Source organism: Trachypithecus francoisi, unplaced genomic scaffold, assembly GCF_009764315.1.
Source record: "Trachypithecus francoisi isolate TF-2019V2 unplaced genomic scaffold, Tfra_2.0 Lachesis_group13, whole genome shotgun sequence".
Taxonomy (NCBI): Eukaryota; Metazoa; Chordata; class Mammalia; order Primates; family Cercopithecidae; genus Trachypithecus; species Trachypithecus francoisi.
In genome coordinates this window covers 23,276,705-23,299,319 of record NW_022681458.1, presented here as the reverse complement: position 1 = coordinate 23,299,319, position 22,615 = coordinate 23,276,705, and the positions used below count along the sequence as shown (strand labels likewise).

At 54.0% G+C, this 22,615-nt stretch overlaps 1 protein-coding gene across 15 annotated transcripts in view; it reads right to left on the bottom strand.

Annotated features, from left to right (window-relative positions):
• TNS1 (tensin 1) overlaps window positions 1-22,615 on the bottom strand; it is a 205,819-nt gene that overhangs the window by 21,769 nt on the left and 161,435 nt on the right. For 7 of the 15 annotated variants that reach the window (XR_004441577.1, XM_033230318.1, XM_033230308.1 and 4 more), the window contains 7 exons: window positions 20,454-20,540; window positions 15,338-15,534; window positions 14,410-14,485; window positions 10,796-10,888; window positions 9,730-9,753; window positions 9,208-9,246; window positions 1,438-1,636 (listed from right to left, as the gene is read on the bottom strand). Coding sequence is in view for 14 of the 15 variants with exons in the window: in XM_033230318.1 (XP_033086209.1) it covers window positions 1,438-1,636; window positions 9,208-9,246; window positions 9,730-9,753; window positions 10,796-10,888; window positions 14,410-14,485; window positions 15,338-15,534; window positions 20,454-20,540 (715 nt within the window). In the remaining variant the exon portion in view is untranslated. The remainder of the gene's footprint in view (window positions 1-1,437; window positions 1,637-9,207; window positions 9,247-9,729; window positions 9,754-10,795; window positions 10,889-14,409; window positions 14,486-15,337; window positions 15,535-20,453; window positions 20,541-22,615) is intronic. The other 8 variants (XM_033230315.1, XM_033230323.1, XM_033230317.1 and 5 more) reach the window with 6 other exon arrangements.

The following is a 22,615-nucleotide window of genomic DNA, read 5'->3' as shown; positions in this document are numbered from 1 at the left end:
AATCCCGTTTCCTTTAAAACAGGAAATGCAACCCTCTGCCAGAGTCAGGCCTCCTGAGCAATGTAGCCTGCTGCCTGTTAGGAGGCTGGGGAGGGGGAATGCTTGGCTTAGAATCCAGAAGACAGCTGCCTCTGCTCATCTGCTCCCCTAGTCTTCCCATGGTACCCCCACTTGCAGGGGAGGCTCAGCATTGAGCCAATGTAGATAGTGCAGCAAACTGGACCCACTGGGCCTGGCAGGGTCATTTGCAGGCCCTGTGACATCCCAGGCTAGGGAGGGCAGTGGGCACAGTGAAGAAGGGATGGTCAGGGCAGAGTCTCCCCTCCTGGGGGGCGACACCTCCTGGATCCTCCTCCTTTGCCTGGCACTCGATGCCTTGCCTGAGCTGATCGCAACCCTCCTTTCTTATGTTGTCATCCCATCTCTGTGTCCCCTCCACCTTCACCCCCACTACCCCAGTCAAGCAGCTCCTTGCTGCACCCCTCCACTGAGTCTGTCAGCAGGGACTGTCCACCCAACTCTGGGCTTTCATCTTTGTATGATGCAATCAGAAATATGAATGCCAGTCGTCCATCCACCAAGGCACTCCCTAATGGCAGGCCACATGCCCTCAGCATCACACTCCCAACATGGCCACAGCCCACTCCTCTGTCCCTGCTGGGCTGTCCTTCTGGAATGCCCTCTCTCTCTTTCTTCATCTTTCAACATCCTGCTAGTTCCTCTGGACCCTCCACAAATGCCTCCAGCCCTCAGAAATCCTCCCTGCATCCCTAGCCAGAAACAATGGCCCCTTGTTCTGAGCTCCAAGCCCTTTACTCATGTGTGGGCTTTGGGCCCATCTGACTCTCATCGTGTGCAGGGAGGGCGCCATGACACAGGTCTGGGGCAGAGGACAGAGATGTGGGCTCTGGAACCACACGCTTCCACCTGAATCCGATTTATGCCACTGCTTAGCTGCGGGACGTCGAGCAAGCTACTGCACCTTTATGCCTCAGTTTCCTCGTCTGAAAAGTGGGAACAATAACAGTGCTCACCTCCTAGAATTGCTGCGAGGATTAAATAACTGCATAAAGCACATAGCAAAGTGCCTAGTACCTAGGATGAGCCCACGATATAAGTCATTACTGTTGGTAGATTTTCAACTTGGGGAAGGACTTTGCCGCATTCACCGTGGTAAGCCTCACTCCTAGCACAGTTTTGGATGGGCGGAATTGAATGAGGCCTGGGAATTATAGGTCACTGGGCTCCCCACAGGATTCAGCACGCAGGACATGTGCCCTCAATGCACCTTGATGAAGTGGTTTGCAAGGTGCCACCATCTGGGTATGATTTCCGCCTGTCCATGCCACAGGCAACAGATCCAGGAGGCCTCACCCATCCCGTCCCAGTCCCAGGCCTGGATTCTCATCCCCCACCCACTGCCCCTTCCCAGCTTACCTGTCAGCACTAAGGATGGGGCTGCTGGTGGAGAGGGGGCTGGGGGAGACAAAGGATCCACCCAGCGTCCCGTTCCTCAGGGGTGTCTCATGGCCATAGGCCTGGGCGGCTGGAGCGCTAAAGCTCTTGGGCTCAGAGTCCTGAGCTCGGGGCCCAGCCACAGCTGTCCGTGCCACAGACTCCACATAGCTCCGGGGCTCTGGAAGGGGCAAGGGGAAAGAGACTCTGAGCACAGATCCACAGGGGTGCAGTGCAGGTCCTACCCAACCTCCCCTGGAACACTGGGAGTCCTCCCCGGACTCCTGCCTGGGAACATAGGAATAGCCCCCAAAGGACAAGAAAGGCTCCTGCCTGCCCAGACCCACCCTGCCCTGCAGTGACCTTTCACCAGGGCCTTGCTCAGAGGAGGGGGCTCTGAAATGGATCCCAGGCTCCGCCTCAGAATATGGTCATCAGAGACTCTTCCCTCCAAGGACTAAGAGTCTGTCCATAGCTGTCACCCTCTTTGGCTGCTCTCTTTCTTCAATGATCTTGCTCAGCACCCAGGCCTTTCCAGGTTCTCCTGGTGCCACTAGAGTCTGAGGCCCTACAGCGGGCCCAGAGGTCCATCCCCCCCTTGCCTGTATCCCAGGACAGTGCCAGAGTTCATGTGAGCTCCACCCCCTACCCAGAATCCAGAAACAGCCTTAGCCTCCTAGCAACAGGCCTGCATTGGTGAGTCTTGCCCTGCAGGGCTGCTGTGGACTCACCAGCCCCTTCGATGCCAAGACACACCCAGCCCTCTCCGCCTGACACACTCAGCATTCCTCTAGAGACTAGCGTCAGGGCACCCCATTCCCAGGCGGAACTCAACATTCCATCGCCCACCTCGGGCATTCCTGTAGCACCAAGCAGTTTACAGAGGACCTCCTTATACACGGCCCTACCTGGTGTTCAAAACAGCCTAAGAGGAGGGGGTGGGGGACACATGCTAGAAAAGGCCACTTTTCAGATGAGGATGCTGAGGCCTGGCAAGGGAAATGACTAGGTCCCAGATGGCCCGACTCCCAGACCAGCACCTGCCCGACTCCTCTACGGCCTCTGAGGCTAGCTCCTAAACGAATTCCATTTGAAAAAGGAAGAAGCAGCAGAACACTTTTATTTACCCCAGGCCACGATCGGGGAGGGATGTCATTCCCACCACCTCCACACCCCGCCCTGTCCCTGTCTTACCCAGGAGGAACCTGGCCTGAGTACAGAGCCATACTGCCTACAACTAAGGCATCCACTGAAATCAGCCCGAGAAACTGAAGAACCAGAGTCTGTGCAGCCCTCAGGAGGCCAGGCCCCTGCAGCCCCCGCTGGCCAAGACTGTGATGGTAAGAGTTAGAAAAGAACCCCCTCCTCCAGGTCCCTCATGGGTGACAGGCCTGGGGTCCGGCTGACTGAAATGCAACCTTCCTCCCCTTAGCCCAAAGAAAACCTTAATTTGGAAGGAGCCTAGTCACCAGGGTGCTAGCGGGGTGTTTCCAGGCCTTGCTGCATAGGGGCACAGCCTCCACGGAGTGGCTTCTGGGGTGGCCCTCAGGTCTGACATCCTACACCCAGGCCAGCGGCCTCTCTGGACACCGGAAAAGAATGGCCCCTCAGCACAGGACCCTTTACAGAGCAGATCCCAGAGGCTGCAATGGAGTCTGCACACAGCTCCAGCCACAGCCTACCCATCTGCCTTTTGTCCCCACACAGAGCCCCCTCCACCCGACAGCAATGACAGTAGACAAGGCTGGGGTAGTTTGTCTGCAAAGAGACAGGCACGGGTGGTCTATTCTAGGTACCAGGCACAGGGTGATGTAGATCCAGGCACCTCAGCACCCTAAAGCTGGAATCCATGTAGGCAGTGCCAGCAAGACCTCCTCAAAAGCCTCCCTCAACCAGCCCAGGCCACCCACTCCCCTCACAGAAGGCCCAGACCAATTCTCACCAAAGGCATGGATTCTGTGCCACCCAAGCATGAGGCTCTGCTGGAACTACAAGATGATGCAGAGATCCCCTGAGCAGGCCCAGTACACTTTTTGGTAGACTTAATAGTAAACATCTTAGGTTGGTGGGTCAGGCTGTCACTGTTGTAACTACACAACTCTGCTCTTGTGGTGTGAGAGCTTACATAGGCAGTAGGACAGTGAATGGGCATGGCTGGATTGCAATCAAACTTTTTTTTACCAAAATAGTCAGTGGGCAGGATCTGACCAGATGCCACGGTGTGCTGATCTAACCTGTCTCCTCAGCCCAGAGAGGTGGAGCCATGTGCCCAGGACACATGGATAATTAGTGGCAGTGAACACTAGCACCAGAATTTCCAGACTCACGAGCTGGCTCTGCGTGACCTAGACAGGGCCCATAGGCTCACAGGACACCCAGAGCTGGCTCTATTCAGCACTCCAGCCCATCAGCCAGAGAAGAGCCAACTCCACAGGGTTATTCCTAATGATAAAAAGAGCAAACAATTATACAGGAAAAGTAGGATTCAGGGGGTGTAAGTACCTTGCCCAGGTCACAGCTGGCAAGGGGCAGAGCCGGCCGAGGAACCCAGGCAGACTGGCCCCGACCTGCCCTTACCCACTGCACATGCAACCCTCTGTAAGTCAGGGAGCCAATAGTTTCAGTGAGTGCTTTAGTCTTGAGCAACTGGTAATCCAGCTTGGGAGAAGAGATCATCAGAGGGAGTCTCACCCGCAGCCATGCAAGTGACAGCCAAGGTCAGAGTCCACTCTCCCCTCTCGTCTCTTGCCACCCTAGGTCACTCTCTGAAAACTCTTCCCAGACCCTTCTAGGCACTCAGCATGGCTTTGCCCGGGTCTCCACGGCTCTCGGAACCCCTTCTCTCCCAGCCAGGGAGAGAAAGCCACTCTTCGGCTGCCCGTGGGCTCCCAGAGCCTGCCTAGCTGATCTGTGTGCCGAGCCCTCACATAGCACCTGGCACACAGCAGGCCCTCAATCTGCATGTGCTCCACAAAGTCACAGAAGCACGACACTTACCCTCCAGCCCCATCCAGAGACACACAGTAAGATCTCAGAGGCCACATCCATTTTTCTCACTCCCTGAAGTTCAAGTTGAAACCCATGTGAATGACACTGTGAAGGTCTGTGCTCTTCTCCAATCCACTGACATCACTCCTGATCTGCTCTCTACCCCGATCTGCATTCCTGGAGGCTGACTTCTATTTACTATGTCATCCAGACCCCCTTACTCTCTGGCTCAGGATAGCTTTGGCCTTTGGCTAGTAAGGAGGGACTGGCAGGGGATGAGAGGGAGGGAGACAGAAGGGCAAGGCGCCAGTGGCTACATCCCCTCCCCACCTCCCTCTAGCAACACTCCAGTCAGCGGGCCTGCCCTCCAGCTCCCTCCTGGTTCCTGAAGGCCTGGGAAGATGGCTCCCTGCTCCTGATAGGGAGCACTCGAGGTGCTTTACCACCCCTCACTGCTCTGCCCAGACCTTTTAAGAGTCCATCAACTGTCCTAGGTTGTTCCACTGGAATGAACCATCAGTTTCCCGCCATGCCCTTGACCCACACATGAGGTAAGCAATTCCCATTGCCCTACGCCCCACCCCTTTAAAGAAGTACAGGTACCCCTTCTGGCAACTGTAAAACCGAGATAAAGTGGGCCGCACCACTCCATCCTGTAGTCTAAACACAGGCACCTGAGCTGCAGCCTGGAGTCTGAGGGTAAGATTGCGTGGAGGGCCCATGGGACAGTGTATTAGAACCCTGAGATGGCTCGATAGGATAGCCAAGTTCTTTAGGCAACAGTCCCATTGGCCCCTTCAGCTCCTAAACTGCAGAACACCATAGCAGTTCTCAAGACACTGAGAGTCTGAACTTGGGGAACAGGATGGCTCACCCAGGGAGAAGCAGCAGCATCCATTCCCACCACAATGTTGGAAACAGCCCTTGTGCATTGGGTGGCCAACCTAGCCAAGGCCACTCAGACCCAGCCCCATCTGGCCCTGCCCTCCCTGGGCCCCCACCTCCTTTCTCCTTCCCAGCACATCCTCTTCCTTGGGCAGCTGGTCTGCCCTCCGACTGCCACCCCTACCTGCCCTTCCAGTCCCACACCATGGGGTGGAGATGAACGAAGCCCTTCCATACAATCTCTACTCCTCATGAACCCAGAGCAGGAAGGACCTTTGAGAAGTTATTTGATTTCCTGAGTTCATCTCCAGAACTGTTTAAAACCCATCTTCAGGGCTAAATATCAGTTTTCCCAGGTTTTCAGATGCAGATTTCCATATGGAAAATGCTTCCTTTTTCTGTCTCTTCCCTGGCTCTTTCTCTCTCTCCCACCCCAGGACAATATACTTCTGCTTGCAAGCTCTCCCCTCACCCACCATCCGTGCACTTACTAGAGACTTTCTGGGACTTAGTTTCCTCATCTGCAAAGTGGGAATGAGGATACCCACCTGCTCGGCTAGAATCAGGTGAGAAGAGGCAGGAAAGTTCCTCCTAATTCTTTCTTGCCAATTCCAGGCCCGGTGTTCAGAACCACTGCTCCTAGCCACCCATCCCTGCCTTCCTCCACTCCTCACTCGCACCACCTCTCCTGCTGTTTTCCTCCTTTCCTCCAATCCTGGAGCAGCTGCATCAGAGGCTACAGGGAGTTGGGCAGGGCAGGAGAGGTGGGGACAGGGAGGGTACTTCATGTAGAACATTCCAGGAGCCCAAACTCTGCCAAGTGACTGCTGGCGGCGGAGAGCAGCTGCAGCACAGGGTGACTTGGGCTCCTCCAGTCTGGCACTGTCAGCTCCTCGTCCACACCCTGAAGTGCATTTTCTGTCTCCCCAAAGAGGCTCTTTGCTTGGAGAGAAGGGGCACACCCACCCTAAGTTAGATCAAGACATGTGGGTGGAAGAGAAAGAAGGGAATATGGAAACCCCCAGGTCCCAGATCTAGAAGCTCAAAAGTTAGAATTCCAAATCTTTTAGATTGGGCCACATGCCCCCTCCTCCCAGCCCCCATGACATCCTATTCCTACCCCGGCTCAGCACTTTTGCCTAATATTGAAATGTCTGTTGGCATCACTCTCCTCACCAGCTGCCTTATGCATCCTTATATTCCCAAAGCCTGGCACACAGTCAGTGCACAAAATATTAAGAATAAATGAAGCAATGAATGAAAGAATGAATGAATGTAAAGTGTTTCGCACAGCACCCGGGACATAGCAGACATCCCTCAAATTCTTCTTTTCCCCCAGCTGAATAATCCTGCCTCTGGCCATTTTTGCCTCACGGGCATTTTTTTCTGAATTTCCCATCAAAGTATCAGCAGGGAAATCAAGCAAAGCCTCATAGGGTCAGCAAAGAATGAGCTTTAGTCTGACCCAGGCTGTGGCACATGAGTCAGGAAATAAGGAACTGGCTGCCCACAGCTTTGCTCCCTGCCCCTTCCCCACTCCACTCCCCAGACCATGGGCAGCAATTCCAACTCCCACACTGGAATCCCAGGGCATGGTGCCTGCAGGCCTGAGAAGGGCTTTGAAACAGCCACTTGAGGAAGAGACGGGAGACCAATAACTCCAGTCTGGCTACGTTAACTCCTAACTGTGACCTTGGGCAGATCCCCCAACACCACCCACAGTGCTGATGTCAGCTGCATATCTGTGACAACAATGGGTGTGGCTGAGTTAACCCCTAAGAACCTTCCCCTCCAAACTCTGTGGCTCTGGCCAGAGCACTTGGGGCCCTGTAAGATGAGAGCCATTCAGGAGGTGCAGTTGGCAGGTAGTTCTGTTCTGTCGAGGCCCACGACCCTGAAGTCACCCCAAAGTGAGAGACAATCACCAGGCCCTGCCAGCTTGCTGGATAGTCCACCCCATGGTCCTTTCCACTGGAGAGTGTTTGGGATACCACGGGTCTGTTTAAGTCAACCAGCTTCGAGGAGAGCTGAGAGCCTATTGCATGGTCCGGCATCTGAAGCACAGAAACGTTGGCTCTGAGCTCCAGCTAATTCTAGATTCTCTCTCCCAGCTCCTGCCCTGCCAGGAGCAGCGGTCAGCCTCCAGCTTGGGAGAAAGCCCTTTCCCCAGGCATGAGGCTGCAGGGGAGCGAAGAGGGGCCGTTCTCAGCAGAGGGAAGCATGCTGTGGCCCACCTGCTGTGTCTCTGGAAGCTGCCCTGTTCTGCAGCCCCCCAAGCAGCCTGATGCTGTTGCCCAAACCCCAGCTGGTTAGGAGAAGGCAAAGTCTTCTGGGAAACTCCAACCATCCTAGCTGGGTGACAGCAGATTTAGAGGGGCACAGGCCATCCCCGCTTAGGGGGTAGAAAATCAAGGTGGTGTGTACAAAGGAAAGTGGGAAATAGGCCTGAGAAAACCAGCCAACCGGCCCAGGGCCCAGGTGGGAAGTCAGAACACCTAACCCGTCAGAACTGGAAGAGATCACAGCACCCACCTTGCCCCATCTTCCTGGTAGAGATGGGGATGCCAGTGTCCAGAACCAGATGCTGGCCTCTCGCCCAGGTTGGCACCTACTTTGTTTCACCTGCTGGTTCGAGTCCTCACTCGAGTTCTGCTCCTAGTGAGTCCAAGGCCTCCCACCTGATGACGCCCCCTCTCTGCTTCCCTGGTGCCCACTGCAGGGCTCATTTAAATCAAGGGTTCATCTGGGACCCATAGACATGCCAGCCCCTTGAAACTGCTTTTCAGAATTACTTGCATGGGAATCCCAATGCATTATTGTATACACGGTGAGTCCATAGATTTCCTGAAATACCCAGAGTTGTCTGAGATTCCCGAAAGACAGACTTTGTACTTTCAGTATTGATAGGAAACCAGGCAGGGCTTCCAGAGGGCAAATCATGGCTCTAAGATGGGGTCTCTGAACCAGGAGAATTATCCCCCCAGGGGACACTGGCAATGTTGGAGACATTTTCGATTGTCATGACTGAGTGAGAGCTACTGGCATCTAGCAGGTAGAATCCAGGGACACTGCTAATCCTCCCACAGTGCACAGGGCAGCATCCACAACAAAGACTCATTCAGGGCCGGCCACAGTGGCTCACGCCTGTAATCGCTGCACTTTGGGAGGCCAAGGTGGGTGGATCACCTGAGGTCAAGAGTTCAAGACCAGCCTGGCCAACATGGTGAAACCCTGTCTCTACTAAAAATAAAAAAAAAAATTTTTTTTAAATTGCTGGCCGTGGTGGTGCATGCCTGTAATCCCAGCTACTCAGGGGCTGAAGTGGGAGAATTGCTTGAACCCAGGAGGCAGAGGTTGCAGTGAGCCAAGATTGTGCCAGTGCACTCCAGCCTAGGCAACAAGAGAGAAACTCCATCTCAAAAAAAAAAAAAGGAGTCATTCAGGCCAAACTGTCAGTGGTGCCAAGGTGGAGAATCCCTGCTCTGAGAAATGCCTGTGGAGCACGCCCTGGGAAAGGGGATCTGAGTCCCTCCCTGTCTACCCCTGTGAGCTGCTGCACACCAGGCGGGCTGGCGCAAATGGTGCTGGGAGAGGAAGGTGCAAGGGGAGCGTTTGGGTCAGCAAGGTGACACTGCAGGAGCCCCCAGACACTGACTGTGCCTGAGCCTGTGCCTGGCAGCTACAAGCCCCCCCATCAGGACTCAGAAGGTACCCAGGGTGATATCTCATCACCAAGCGTTGAGGGACAGGAAGGCCATGTACCTGGTCACCTGAGTTCCAGTGAGGAAAGAGAGCTGCCTCCAGCCAGCCTCTTTAAGCCCTGCATGAAAAGCCATTTCCAGACCCAGAGAGTAAGAAGCCACAGCAAATGCCACTTACCTTCTGAGAGCCTGACCACCACCTTCCCCTCATCTTCCTCTGAGGGAAGATGAGAAGAGAGATGGGAGGAAGGAGAGGCAGGAAAGAAGGGCAGGTGGTGAAGATGAGGAAGAGCAAAAAAGGAAAAAGAGAGAAAGAGATTAACAGGGATTATTTCTTGAGAAAGAGAATCTGTGGAGAAAATGGAGGTGGGAAAGCTGGGGTGAGGCCAGGGCCAATTTGCACTGTCCACAGAAGGGCTCCAAGGGGAAGGCCGAGGCCCACCCTGCACAGGACCCCAAGGCTCCGGGGCATAGTTGAGTTCCTGACTGTCAGGAGCCTGAGCCCCTCACAACCCCCATGTCCAGGGCTCTGTGGGCCAAGTGTCAGGCAGGAGTGTGCTGGCTGGTGAGAGGCAGCCGCTAGCCCCTTTCTACTGATCCCCGGTGGCTCAGTGTCCCGGCCATGCTGACACCCTGAGTGGGAGGCTGTGCCCAGCTGTGTGGCTTCGTGGGTCACAAATGCATGCCACTGCCCACCTACCTGGCTGGATGCATCTTCTGGTAACTAAGGAAAAAAGTAAAGTTGACCCCAGGAGCCCCCACCCAGCCCTAAAACCAGAGCCCAGGGAGCAGCTTTCTGAGTTCAGTGGCCCCACATGGCCACCAAGGGCCCAGGGAGCCCTGTCTCCCTCCACTATAGGAAGGAGAGGAGCTGGGAAATGGGAGGAGGAGGTCGGAGGTGTGAACCTGGGGTGGTGTCTGCTCAGAGGAGCACCTTCTGCCAGACAGGCCCAGGGCCCTGCCCTCTACCGTGCCAACAGGACCGGCTGTTTGACCCCAGGGAGGCCGGGCAACCATCCTCCTTCCTTCCTCAGAGCTTGGGGTGCTCTCCTCAGCAGCAGGGTAAGAGGCAGCCAGCATCGGGAATGGGGATGAGGGATGAGCACAGGCCGGAGAGAGTCAGAAGCCCAGAGGTGGCAGGTCTTTGACAGGCAGGAGAAGACCTGGGCTGAGGGCAAGGGGGTCGAGGAGATGGCAGCCAGTGATGGCCACTGCCAGTCATGGGTTTCTGTGGTAGGGTTCTGTGGGCCTGAAGAGGCAGACCAAGAGACCACTCTGAATGCCAAGTGATGCCTCGTAGATGCTCAGAGCAGAGCCAGCCGGGCTGCCAGCAGAGGCCCTGGCACAGAGCAGCAGGCGCATGCTTCTCTGACTCTGTGTGTGTGTGTGTGTGTGTGTGTACATGTGTGTGTACCCATGTGTGCATGTGTGTGCGCCCGTGTGCATGTACTCAAGGGCCTGAACACCTGGAATGTGTGGCTTCCAGCAGAGATCTCAACAACACCAAGGAAACTGAGACCAGGCCTCCAAAGCCCCAAGCTAGAGGAGGTTGGAAGTTGTGCAGACTCCACAAGTCAACAGGCAGGAAGGCTGCAAGGAAATCTGTCACCCGCCAACCCTACAAAGAGAGTCCTCACCCAGGCCCGACCTCAGCATGGGCACAAAGCCGGCTGCTGACCAGATTCTGAGGCCCCGGTTTCTGTCCAGAACCACAGGAGTCCTCCTCCCCCTGGCCCCCCTCCCCATCTTCCCTCTTTCCAACTCACCTCCTGTGGGGTGCAACAGGATGTCCGCTGGGTTGTGGGGTTTCAGGCCGAGAGCAGAGAGGGGTGTCTTGGCCAGACCTGGGGGGGACCGCACTGTCCCAGGAAGAAGAGGAGAGACACAGGGAGTGAGAGGTGGGCAGGAAGGCAGACACACCAGGCATGGGAAGGCTGTGGGGCCAGAGGTGGTGCCGAGGAACCACCCTGAAGCCCAGTGCTTTGGCTCCACTGCCCTTTCCTGTCTGCATTTCTCCATGTTTGAGCAGTTTAAAGGATAGAGGGAAAGATTCAGGAAATGCCAACCTTGTCCTGGCTTTGGCCCCAACCTTGAGAGAACCATTTCCACCCCTAGGCCCTTAGCTTCTCGGTGCAGTCCCTTTACTTAGCAATGGCTTATAACACACATGCAGGCTTCTGCAGCTGTCTCTGACCTTCTCTATAATACTCTCTCATCCCTCTTCCTCCCCCCACCCAACACGCACATATACACATACACACAGTCCATTTAAAATATGCACTTGGATGGATTCAGAAGAGAACAGAAGAAAATTGGGCCTCAGGATGGCACACCCTGTAAAGGACAGAGACAGAAGGAGATAATGGGCCAGAGCCACGCCAGCCCTGAGACCTCAGGCCAGCCCTTGGCCAAGCATGTCCCTTGAAAAGCCCAGGAGGAGAGAACTTCTCAATGTGGGGCTCTGTCCCCCTAAACCCCAGTGTCCTGGAAGGAGGAGAAGCCTGCAGTCTGTGGCCAAGAGCACCTACTCCCTATGCAAAGCCTGGGCTCCTCCCAGGCCGTGCATCTGGGTTACAAGTGTCATGTAACACGCAAGGTCAGAAAGGGCTGCTGGCTTTTTCCCATTAGCCAAGAACCCGGCCAGATTCAGAGCTGATCTGCAGGGTGGCTGTTAAGCCCAGTCACGAGATACCTGGGTGGCAGCTGCCATGTCTCCTGACACAGCTCTGAGAAGAAGTTAAGAAATGAACTCTGTGTCTCCTATCAGCGACATTGGGAGCCTGCAGAGACCACAGCCCCAAGGACACTCTGCCTGCCAAATGGCCTCAACAGATTAGCCATGGCCCTCAGATGCCCAGGAACCACCAGCAGCAAAAGCTCCACGACCCTCCCTGCCCCTGCTGCTTTCCCCAAAAGACAGTGAGACCTACAGGAATCTTAGAACAATGAAAAAATACACTCTGTCTCCATGCAAGCAACATACATAACTCATTCGTGCAGGTGAACACCCACATGCACATGGGAACAGGAAGACATCACAGGGGTCCGGATGGGTGGCCCACTCCTGCCCTTCACCCTCACTCTGTCCTTGGATGTCCAAAGGACAAACACAGCATAGGGGACGAATGGGTACAAACATACACCTCCAGTTATGGGATAGGTCTAGGCCTCATGTCTCTGTCTGTCCTCCCTCTGTCTTTACACACACACACACACACACACGCATAGATGCACACACACAGATTCTGTTTCTACCACTGCCACACCCCCTCTTCCCTATCATGGTGTCTTGCTCATAGATACCTATCAAATACTTATTAATGTTTGTCAAACCAATGGCGGTTGAATGAAATTAATTATGAAATAATACACCTGGCCTCAGAGACAGTCGTTCATGAAATAACCACGAAGCAGCCCCAGCCCACAGGTATGTGCGTGTTTAACCAACTGGTGCAGCGGAGGCACAGGTGGGCCCACGAGGAGGTGAAGGGGACGAGAGGACTGGACAGGGCAGGAACTCTCTCTTGGTTCCTCCCTTGTTCACCTCCAGCTCCTGAATTCCTCATTCCCCCAGTTCCTGGGCAAGTGGGCCCTTCTGCTGAGGCAGATGAGTGGGCAACACTAAAGCCAGGCAAGCCTTCTGCTTCCTGAGAGAAAAATTCCACACGTTTCTCTGCCTTCTGTCTTCTCTCCCTAACCCTGTGTGTCTATGGAACCTCTGACTTCTTCTTGCCAAGGCACCCATGGCTGGCCAAAAGGAGGGGGAGAAGGCGGGAAAACCCAGTTCTAGCACAGCCCAGGTGCCTTCCACCCCAGGCAGGGTGATGTCCTTTCCCTGGCCATTTAGGGCTCACAGCGAATGGAAGAAGATGTCAGCTTGGAAAGAGAAGGCCTGGGAGAGAGGTTCCTCGCGGTCACAAGAGGCTGCAGAGTGGACTCTTGCGTCACCTGCTCTAGGTTCACCCTGTCCAGCACAGCAGCCACAAGCTACACGTGGCCGCAGAGCACTTGCAGAGTGACTAGTGTGAACGGAGATATGCCATAAGTGGGAAACACAGACTGGGTTTTAAAGACTGAGTATGAAAAAGAACACAAAACATCCCGTTCTTTTTCACATTGATTATATGTTGAAATGCTAATATTTTAGACTGGGGTTAAACAAAACATAGTAAAATGAATTTCAGCAGTTTCTTCTTACATTTTATAAGAGATTGTAAAATAGCTCAATATTTTTATTGACTTATTTGCCTATTGAAAGGGTATTTTGGATTTAACAAAAATGTCATTAAAATTAATTTAGCCAGTTTCCTATTATGTTTTTTAATGTGACTACTAGAGAAATTTTCATTATAAATGTGCTCATATTATATTTCCATTGGACAGTACTGCTCAAGGGAGAGCCACAGCTTCCAGGGGCCACCAATCAGTCACAGCTTCAGCCTCCTCATGCCCAAGATGGCAGCCAACACAAGTTCTGCTGGCACATGGGCCACGTACATTGCCACATTCCTTTCCAGTACAGGACAGCCAGCCCCCAGGGGAATGCACAGCCAGCTCCAGTTCTCCCGCCTCTCATCACTGCCAGTGGATAGCTTGGGCCAGGCCCAGCCAACCTGATCCCTGAACAGCACCAGTGTCTCCTTCTTGTGCTGACCCAGGCCTCTCCTGAGTACACTGAGTCCCTCGCGGCCTGATATTAATCCACCACTTCCTTCCCCACAACCACCTCCTCTAGTTCCTCTTCATGTCTCTTCTATAAAAAGGAAAACTGCCCCATGCCTCGGCTCATTTGGGTTTTGGCTTTAGATGGACGTGTCTCTGTCCTTTTGGGGATCTGCCTCCCAGTAAGTGTATAGGGGCTGGGGGCTAAATGCCTCTGCCTGGAGGCCAAGGATGGATAAGCTGGGGGCTCTGTCAGCCTAAGGGTCCTGGGTCCCTCTCTCCTTGGTAGAAGCTAAATAGGTTGCCTGTAATGGAAGAGGTATCTGGATGCAGGCAGAAATGGAGGTCAGAAACAAAGCCAAAGTCAAGTCACAAAGAGTCATGCTAAGACGGTGGGGTCTTTTGAGTGTGGACAGTAATAAGACTCTAAACAAGTAAGAAAACTCTGTAATGTGGGAGCCCAGAGTCCCACAGTCACTCAGTCTGGATCCTAAAACTGGGGTGGCTGCACCCATAGATGTGTGAGTGTGGATGATGGAGAAGACAATGGCCACAAGCAATGGAAGAGAAGGGGCCATGGGGGTGAGGAGCAGCACGTTCTGGCCCCACCTGGGGCACTGTCACCTCCAACCCTCAGGCCTGGGGCACTCCCACAGGCAGGGCTGAGCTGAGGGGCAGAAGGGACACAGGGAAGACGAGCTTCACAGGGAATTCTTACCCCCACTCGGTGGTGGGCTGCTCGGGGAGGTTCCCTCCATCTCCTCGAAGGCCTCCTTGTAGCTGTGCAAATGGGGCTGTGGGAGAATATGGAGAGAAAAAGAGGGAAACCATGAGAAGGAGAAGTTTCCCCTTCAGATGAGCTGGGGTATGAGGACAGTGAGTTAACCAGCCCCCAAATCCCCTCGTCAGACTGGCTCCTCACTGATGCTCAGGGCAGGAGACAGCTCCTGCCAGAGGCAGGAGAGAAAAGATATCCACAAGCCCCTTCTATCCAGAATGATTCATTAGCCTGGCTTTTACAGGCCAGTACACTCGCTCCCTCAATGTGGCCCGTGGACCACCTACATCTGAATCTTCCAGGGCACACATTTAGAATGCAGATTCCCGGGTCCCATCCAGATCTACTACCCTGGAATCTCTGGAGGTGGATTTGGGAAGCTACAGTTTTAACAAACCCCCCTTTGGTTTACTCACGCTGTAGTCTGAGACTCACTGCCTTCAACTACTGAAATGTCTTAGAAATGCAAACCTTTTGGAATGAAAATTAAAGTTCCTGAGAAAAACCTTATAACTGCAAAGGGTTCAAAAATAATTTTTCCCCTCTCTAGGATCTAGTGTGGAGTTTTGAAATTGTGTTCACCTATATCATCCCCAGGATTCTTACCACCTTATTAAGGTGCTCTCTAGGAATCAAAAAGGAAACTTCAATCTCAATATTAATGCAAGAAGTGGGGACATAAAGGTATTTAAGGAAGGAAATGGGCCCCAGATTCCATATGTCAGAGAAGAGAGTTTGGGTGACGATGCAGGGGGAGACAAATCACTGAGTATACTGATATCAGTGCCAAGTTGCCTGTCAGGTTTCTGGAGATTTAGAGTGGGCACTACTACCCTCTGTGGCCCCAAGATACAGCTTAAAGACTCACCTCTTTGGGCCGCCCTCCAGGATTGAGAGCGATGGTAAGAGCCAGCTCCGGGGAGACACACTGGACAGGGGAGCGAACCCCAGGGCTACGAGGGGACGTGGCTTCTGGAGACTGGTTCTCATACTGTCCATCACTGGCCGCCCGCCTCCGCAGAGGGGCTGGGGGCTCTGCAGGTTGCTTCTCCCGAGCCTGCACCCCTGGGAGGAAAGCAGGGTGTAGAGGACAATGAGCGTTTTGTGTAAGAAATGATCGATCGGCCTAATCCCTTCAGAGAAGGCAGTGCCTCCTAGCTCAGAGGCCAAGCTGGGGCTGGCCTGCCATCCCCCAGTGTCTTCCCCTCAGCCCTCCTGGGCCCAACTCTGTTCACACCCCAGGTTTTCTCTGCAGGAGGGGAGATCTGCTTAGATTGGCTCAGACTTCACCAGGAATCTCTCCACACAGGGCTGAGACCAAGAACACAAAGGACTGATACAAGAAACAGATGTCAACTACTTCCAACCCCTGGAGGCGGAGGGCCAGAGCTTCCAGACAAGGGAGGGGAGGTGGAGGGAAAAGACAGTCTCCAAGGCAACTGCATCAACCAACCAGCAACATCAAGCCTGTGGGGAAGAACTCTTGGAAAGAGCTAAATTGCATCATCTTGCAAATGGTGCTCCCAAAGAGAAACAAAGACATGACTAAGCCTTGTTACGAAGTCCCTGGCCCCACTTGGCCTCTGGGATAATTCTGGCTTTCTCTGGGGTTCCCCAACTTCATCCGGTGTACTGCTGAACCTCTTACCAACTCCCCTTTTACTGGCCCCTTAGCTCCCCGCCCCAAAGATGGCGGCAGATCCCACCGTGTCCCTCCCAGCTGAAGAGCAGGCAGAGAGAAGTCATGTGCTCCATCTGCTTTTCTGTACTTCCCATCCCAATCCCATTCCACAGGCCTGGGGATGCTGTTAATCTCACCCTCCTTCCTTCCCACTCCCTCTTCCCACAGCTGGGCTGAGGCATGGAATCCATTGCCTCATTGAGCTGGCTCCCAGAATCCTAGAAAACTTACTTCCTGGGTCCCAGAGGCCAAGACCCAGCCTGAAGTGTGGGCTTCTGGTCCTGAATATCTTCTGGGAAGAGATTCCCAGCCCTGCTTTCACCACCGCTAGGACTTACCAAAGGCCCCAGGTCACATGGGTCAGTGTGTGTGCACACATGCACACACACTGCCAGCCCCGAGGAATGTGCCAGTACAGCCAAGCAGAAATCACCCTCGTTCAGAAACATCTTCTGCCATCCACAGTGAGGACTGCATGTCCCCAGGTGCGCCTCCCAGCACCCCTAGTCTGGTACAGCCACAAAGTTTGCCACAAACAGCACCACCTGTGAAGACTTCCTACTTGTCACGAACAGCAGGCTGCCGGCTGCCAAGCCTACGGGCAGACACACACTCACACTCACATAAGCAAAGCCGCTCTGAGACACGCCCTCATACTCTCCCATAATCAGGGGCTCCCATAATCGGGGGTGGGGGGTGCGTCGGGAGAGCAGCAGGACTGGCATTTGCACATTAAATGCAGAAGGTACCAATAGATGCCCTGAGTCTCCGCTTTGGGCTCTTTATTTATCAGGGGCAGCCCTGCTACCATCTCAGCTAAGAAAATAGTACCTAGGATGGGGACAGTAAACTGGACTCTGACCTCACTCTGCCACTTACAAACTGTTCCACTTAAAGCAAATAAGCCCCATGCCTTGAAGAGCCCTTATTCACAGAATAGAAAAACAGGAGTCCCATTAGACCCAGCCAGGGGCTGCCAGGAGCATCTACCTGGAGAAAAGAACAGTGTGGTTTTGGGAAGGGTGGGCAGCTTGCTTGCTGCAGCAACCCCACACTCCCAGGCCTTAGCTCCCCAGAGCCCCCATCCCACTCAGGTCTCCTGGGCAGCTTGGACCAACACTGCCACTGGTTTCATTCTTGGCAAAAACATTAGAGAGAAACAGACATAGCCATTGATTTTCTAACAATAACTGTGACAGAAGAAGCCCATTTGGGAAACGCTCTTGGGGTTTGGAACTGAGTTCAGCCCCAAGGTTAAAAGAAATGCATTAGGGCTGGTCTCAGTTCCGGGCTCCTCTGCCCCCAGTAGCTCTTTCTGGCAGATCCCTCTGCCTTTTCAAGGTGTGGCCAGTTTCCCTGCTGGGGGATCTGACATTTGCCCTTAAAAAATAGATCTGTTTGCATTTGAGGCACCGAATCTCCTGGAAAAGCCGAGAACATTCTACCCAACCTTCCCAAAGCTTTCTCCACGTTCAGGGGTCACGGATGCCTGCAGCAGCCTGGGGTACAGGGGGCACCTGACAACTGTAGAGAATGTGAGATCCTGGCCTGAGGCAGTCAGCCATCTGAAGGTAAGCGGCACCTTCCCAATCCTCTCTCCATCACCACCAGAATGGCACATGGGAGCATGTTCTGACCAGAGGCAGGGAAATGGAGGGAATGACCTCCAAAGAGCTAAGGAGCTGCAGGGCAGCACCTCCCTCTGCGGAAGGGGGAAGACCCTGTATTCCACTCCCACGGGGCCAGCCCCTCCCCCTGCAGAGCACCAATGGCCCCATGGCACCAATGACCAGTCAGGGCCACTCACATTCTTTGAACACAGTGTCCCACTGTTGTCCCCCTTGGCAAGCCCAGATCTGCCTGGAGTGTCTGGAGAGACATGTTCCCTCTCTCTTGTCTTGCTCTATGGGAGGGGAGACTGGCGTGGCAGAGGGGAGAGAAGAGAGCCCCATTGTTCCTTAGCCAAGCTGGGGTGTCTGGACACAAGCTGACAGCCAGTGTCAGGGAGAGAACACCCTCTCTCACGTCCCAGAGGCTGACCGATAATAAAAACAGGCCTGCTCTCCCCACCTCCCTCCCGCCCGCCACCACCCTCCACCCCAGGACTTTCTCAGTCTTTGGTCCCATTCTCTCTCTCAGGGCCTCCGTCTCCTACACCCACGCAGGCAGAGGCAGGTGCCTTGCACAGATACACATGTGCATGCTTGCATGTGCACACACACACAGCCTAACAGAAATGGCAGCAGGACACTGGGATGATGGGGGTACATAGTGGGGCCACTGGGTCGCCCTCAGAACCTCTAGGGCCAGCCCCTATCCCAGCAGGAGGCTATGTGGCCAGAGGAAGAAAGGAAGAGAAGCTCCCAGGAAGCTGAGAGGGCTGGGGTGCCCTTACGACAACAAAGTATCTTTAGAATCCTAACACCCTATGTTCAAGAAGCCCTGGGGGTTCTCTAAGGGCTGCTTCATACATGGGCATCAGGCCTTCCCCACAGCCCTGCCAGGATGAGCAGTTACCCTGGCCCCAGGGTTCCACACAGGCCCCCAGTCCTGAGGAGCAGGACACCAGAGCAGCCCCCTTCCCAGGGAGGCGTCACTCTGCTGCCAGGACAGTGCTGTGCTGGACAACAGCTCACTCCAAGGCTCCCCTAGCGTGAGCCAGACTGCTGGAGGCAATCCCTTCATCTGACACACACACACACACACACACTCATGCACACTCACACACCCTGCAATTCTGGGAGCTGTAGCCCTGACACAGACCGATACGTGTACTTTGGCAAAGCACTGCTGCCCACCGCCCCTGGATCACGCGGATGAGTACGCTGGTGTCAGGCTTCATGATGTGCCTCCTCTGTACCCCTCAAGACTGGCCACTGCCACCCTCACAGGCCCAGCTCTTCTTTCCAGTCTTCCGATTTCCAAAAGACTGGATTCCTCAGCTCCAGGTGGTAGGGCTGGGTGTCCGACAGCATGCCTGGGGCTCCGGAAGCGAGGGCCACCTGCTGGGCCAGGGCATCAGAAAGCCACACGGCAATCACACTAGCAGCCCTAGGGCAAGCCATGCCAGCTCCCCTTAAGGCAGGCCCACCATCCCAGAACCTGCCCCTACCCAGGCCCTGCTGAACACTGCACTCCCCACCACTAGGCTGAGAGAAGGGCAGAGGGAGAAGAGAGGAGGGAGGGGCGGTTGAAGGGAGCAGTCTACTAGAGCCAAAGGAGGGGCCATGGAGGCACCAGATACTGCCATTGGGAATCAACAGTTCCCATCACCCCTAGGCCTTTTCCTGGAGTTGCTCAGGGCCATGGTGTGGGGCAAGCCTGAGCATGGCATCTTCCCTGACCCAGCCTGCAGGGTCAGAAGAGCAGGGGAAGGAAGAGGTGATTCCCTGGCCCGGGCTCAACGCCTAAGGGCCTGCATGTCCCAGAGGTCAGAGGTAGATGTTAGTGGATGGCATCATTCTCAAATGAACTACCGTGACCCCAGTGAAGCATCCACGAGGTCCAGGGCATGTCAAACCCCATGCAAAATACACAACAGGACAAGACTATCACCTGTCCACTTCTCAGATTGGGAAATTGAGCTCTAAGTAGTTAAGAGACTTGCCCAAAGTCACAGAGGTGGTGTCAGGCAGAGCCAGGACCCCAACCCAGGGCTTCTGACTCTTGGCCATGGGATCAGAGATTAGGAGTGGGACCAAAGGGGTACGCTGTCCCCAGGATGTGCCATGTTCAAGAGTGGACAGAGCAGCAGGGGCTGGGGCACCACTCTATGTTGTGTCTGGTGGCCCCAAGCAAAGCTCAGCCTGGCTCCTGCTGAGACCTAGCCCTGCAGCCCAGGCAGTCTGGCCAGCATGGCTGGAGTGCTGAACTGTCCGGAGCCCTCACTGAGCACCCTCATTGCTAAGGCCTGCATCTCCGCAGGGGACTCTGAATGTTAGTCTAGTCATTCCAGACATTGTTCCCAGCAGGCAAGGCTAAGGCTAGCATGGGGCCCATGTTCATGCAGACGTAAGCTCTGGCTCATGCAGAGAGGAGAGAGAGAGGGCTGGAGAGAGGAGGGATGGAGAAGTAAGTGAGGAGACAGAGGAGAGGATAGTGAGAAATGGGGGAGGAGAAGGAGAAACAGATGGAAACCAGAGAACAACAGAAGAGGGAGAGGAAAAGACAGAGGAGAGAAGGAAGAAGGTGGGAAAGGTTTGGAAGGAATAGCACATGGAGAAGGAGTGAAAAAGAGAGAAACTGATGCTCAAAAGTGGGCCAAAGAACTGGAAAGGCAGAAGGGGGAAGGAGAGCCACCCACCAGAGAGGGAGGAAGATCGGAGACGGTGGTGAGGAGGGGGCAGGAAGCTGCCACTGTGTCCGATGCCCTGCAGCTTGGCGTTGTATGCTGCCCACCCCCACCCCAGGGGAGCCAGCAGGAGTGGGAGACAGGCAGGAAAGGAGGATATGGGGCAAGGCAGGCATCCCACCAACAGCACAGGGAACAGATGGACATGGGAAACACAGAGAATGAAGGGGACGGGGCATTAAACAGGACAAAACAAAACAAAAACAAAGAGAAAATCAAGATTAGTTGGTGTTTTGACTCTGGGATCTGGGCACACACTGGAGGGAGATGGGGAAGGTGTCAGACAGGAAGAGAGAGGGATCCAAGGTCCTGCTTCTCTAAAAGGCAGTTGGACCTCCTGCTGGCCAGCACCACAGTGCGTCCCTCTCTTCTAACCCCAGGGTGGAAGCAAAGGTGCCAGCGTGGGACCAGGAGACTTGACGTGTCCCTCACCTGCTCCCATAGGCAGCAGGCCTGTCCCTGGACCACCCCTCTTTTCCTGGGCACCTGCCTCTCCCTGGACCCAGGTAACACACCCAGCCTAAGCCCAAGGGTCACCCTCTCTCACACTCTGGCTCCTTACCACAGCCATCTGAGTGATCCTCTTTCCTGGGGAACACTTTGTGCTTTTCTGCTCTGGCCCCCAGCTCCTGGTCATCACCAGAAAAGTCCTTAAGATGAACCTTCTCAGATGCACTAGAAGGACATGCTATGTTATCCTTTCCTTGCCCCTTGTTGACTCCTAACCCACCTTCATACCACAGGGGCCACATGAGTGGTCAACACTGCCCCTGCCCTGGCCCCCAGAGCTTGAGCTATGTTACCTTTCCTCGTCTTCACAAGCTGCTCCATGCCAGTTCCTATGCTGGTTCCCTCTCTTACCTGTAGTCTCGAAACGTGGGAGGCTCCAGGACTCCATCCTTGGGACCTCTCCTTACCTGTCCTCAACCCCTCGGTGACATTGCCCAGTGCTATGCTTTACCTGGCATGTATACGTTGACAATTCCCACATCTCTAAGTTCCAGCCTCTTCTCCTTAACCTCTGCAGATGTTTCATGGTCATCTCAAACTTAATGTGTCCAAAAATCATGTTTCTAGTGTTCCCCTGAAACCTGCTCTTCGTACATTGTTACCCATCTCAATAAAGAGCAACTCCATTCTTTAGTTGCTCAGGCCCCAAACCTAAGCGTTGTCTCTGACCTTTCTCTTTCTATCTCGTTCCATGTGTAATCTATCAGTAATCTTGTTGGCTCTACCTCCAAAATATGTCCACAAAATATGTCCACAACTTCTCACCTTCCCATGGCCACTGCCCAGCAGCAGCCACCTAACTGCTCTCCCTCCTTCCATCCTGCCCACCCTGGTCAATTCAGAACAAGTCGAATGATGTCACTCTTGGGCCCAAATCCTTCCTAAGGCTTCTCATGCCATATGGAGTAAAAGCCACCACTCTTTCAATCACCTCGAAGACCCTCTGTAAGCTGTCCCCATTCCCATTTCCTCTCTGAACTTGTGTCCTGCTATGCCTCCCTCGATCGCTCTGCTCCAGCCACACCAGGCACACTCCTGCCTCGGGGCCTCTGCACTTGTTGCTCCATGGGGCTCATCTCTCACTGCCCAGTCCTGATCATCTCATGGAAAGTGCAGCCAGCCACCCCCTACCTCTCACTGCTTTATCTCAATGGCACATATCACCTATCTCACATAACCTATGTATATGTGCTTATTTGTTTAGTATCCATCTCTGTCATAAGGGCAAAGATCTTTATTTGTCTTGTTTGCCACCATTTTCACAAAGCCTAGACTGGCAAGAAGTTCACTAAGCCTAGACTGGCATTAGAAGTTCATGTCGAATGAATGATTGAATGAGCCTTGAACTCATCTCCTATTTTCAGAACAAAATGTAAAAAAAAAAAAACAAGGGTTTTCAATTCAAGTTCCCAAATCTTGACATCAGTATTTCCCTCTGTCTTTATCTATCCTTTATTCTAATTTCATGAAGAGGCATCTCACCTCCTGGTTGAGCCTAATTTACCTATGTGGACTCCTAGGCCTATCCCCTCTTACCTCCTTAAAGACCTTATTCTATCAACTTCTTTCTTTCTCTTCTTTTTCTCATCCTTCCTCCCCACGTC